Source organism: Chrysochloris asiatica, unplaced genomic scaffold (genome assembly GCF_000296735.1).
Source record: "Chrysochloris asiatica unplaced genomic scaffold, ChrAsi1.0 scaffold00268, whole genome shotgun sequence".
NCBI classification, from domain to species: Eukaryota; Metazoa; Chordata; class Mammalia; order Afrosoricida; family Chrysochloridae; genus Chrysochloris; species Chrysochloris asiatica.
The window spans coordinates 3,365,403-3,367,512 of NW_006408786.1; the positions used below are offsets into that span (position 1 = coordinate 3,365,403).

The following is a 2,110-nucleotide window of genomic DNA, read 5'->3' on the forward strand; positions in this document are numbered from 1 at the left end:
CCTGGATCTGCTTTGCCTGGTATTATGTGTTATTGCTGATGGCGACCTTCACTGCACCTCCACTCTAGACACCATAAAGCCCGCCTCCTTTCGATTGGTCCAGCCTTGATATATATTTTATTCATGTTGACTTGTATCCATATTGAACGTTATATTCTTTGATCTTCATAAGTAGATTTCCCCAGCTGTATTGTGAGTTCCTTCCAACCTGAGGGGCTTATCTTCTGGCACTGTATCAGACATCATTCTGTAGCTATTCACAAGGATTTCAGAAGTCGACCACTTATTCCCTCTTCCTAGTGTCTTCTTAGTCTGGAAGTTCCACTGAAGCTTCTTTATCATGGGTGTACCTGCTGGTATTTGAAATAATTGTGGCATAGCTTCCAGCATCATAGCAAAATGCAAGTCATCCCAGTATGACAAAATGACAGATAAGTGGGAACAAGAAATATTGGCATAAAATAACGGGTTAAAAGATTTCATTGAATGAACTGAATAAACTTGAAGGAACTCACCAAAAGTTCCTTAATAGCAGAAATATTTCCTTAGCAAAATGTTTGTGATTAGAGGTAAGAAAGGACAGTCAATTTCAGCATCATGTAGAAGACTGAATATTTAGGATACTATGAAATTGTCAGTTATAGAAAACTAGCTCTATAGATATTATATGTTGTTCTTGTCTGTTCTGACTGATAGCAACCCTGTGTTATAAAGAGTGTCTGGTGAATTTGAACCACCAACCTTTTTGTTAACACTTTAGTGCCAAACAGTAAGCACCTCAGCAGGATTCTTAGATATTATATAGGAAATAGGTAAGAATGTTTAAGATATAAACAACAACATATCTGTGAAACTGTTAATAGTTTGTGGCTAAGTTTGCATTGCTTTCTTCTCTTTTCCAGCAGTTTCATCAGCTACATGAAACCCAGAAACCAAACACGTGTTTCAGAATTCATTCTTTTGGGACTCTCAGAAGAGGCACATATGCAGCCCCTCCTATTTGGACTCTTCCTGTCCATGTACCTAATTACCTTCAGTGGGAACGTGCTGATCATCCTGACGATCATCATGGCCTCCTACCTCCACACACCCATGTACTTCTTCATCTTCAGTCTGTCTTTTACAGACATTTGTTTCACATCCACCACTGTCCCAAAGATGCTGATGAACATTCAGATGCAGAGCAAAGTTATTACCTATGAAGATTGCATCACCCAACTGTATTTTTTCCTGCTTTTTGCCGGATTAGACCATTTCCTTTTGACTGTGATGGCTTATGACCGGTTTGTGGCCATATGTCACCCACTACACTACACAGTCATCATGAACCCCAAGTTCTGTAGTCTCCTGCTTTTGGCTTCCTTGTTATTAAGTGTGCTGGAGTCTCTATTACATAGTTTAATGGTTTTGCGACTGTCTTTTTGTACAGAATTGGAAATCTCCCACTTTTTCTGTGAACTTAATCAGATACTCAAACTTGCTTGTTCTGATACTTACCTCAATGACTCAATCATGTATTTTGTAGCTGGACTTCTGGGTATTATTCCATTCACTGGGATCCTTTTCTCTTACTGCAAGATTGTGTCCTCCATTTTGAGAATTTCATCAGCTGAGGGCAAGTCTAGAGCCTTTTCCACTTGTGGGTCTCACCTCTCAGTCATTTCCTTGTTCTATGGTACATCTTTTGGAGTTTATCTTAGTTCTGCTGCTACCCCAAACTCCAGAGCCTCTGCAATAGCCTCGGTGATGTACACTGTGGTCACACCCATGCTGAATCCCTTTATATATAGTTTTAGAAATAAGGACATAAAGCAGGGCATACGAAAACTCTTCAATTGAGAAACATTCTCTAGACAACAAAATGATTTTACTAGCATGTAGAGAGTTAATCATGAGCAATGGAGCTCAAAATCATGAAGATCTAAATAATACTTAAATCAATTCATAACTCTGAATTTTTTCCTAATCCAATCTCCATTATTTTTAAAGCTTATAATGAATAGAATGAAGGTTTATAGGAAAATACACACATTTTCCATGCAGCAAATCATATACTTTGTTCCATCTCAATGATTGTAATCACCTACATGAACTAACAGTTATCAGCTTC

General features: G+C 38.2%; 1 protein-coding gene across 1 annotated transcript; it reads left to right on the plus strand.

Moving 5' to 3' along the window:
• The first annotated feature begins 918 nt into the window (after nucleotides 1-918).
• LOC102839533 (olfactory receptor 7A10-like) lies at nucleotides 919-1,839 on the plus strand. The gene has a single exon (XM_006874332.1). The coding sequence runs from the start codon at nucleotides 919-921 to the stop codon at nucleotides 1,837-1,839; it is 921 nt and encodes a 306-aa protein (XP_006874394.1).
• Nucleotides 1,840-2,110: the final 271 nt, after the last annotated feature.

Coding starts and splice junctions, on each gene's coding strand:
- LOC102839533 (XM_006874332.1), top strand. CDS start 919: ATGAAACCCAGAAACCAAACACGTGTTTCAGAATTCATTCTTTTGGGA.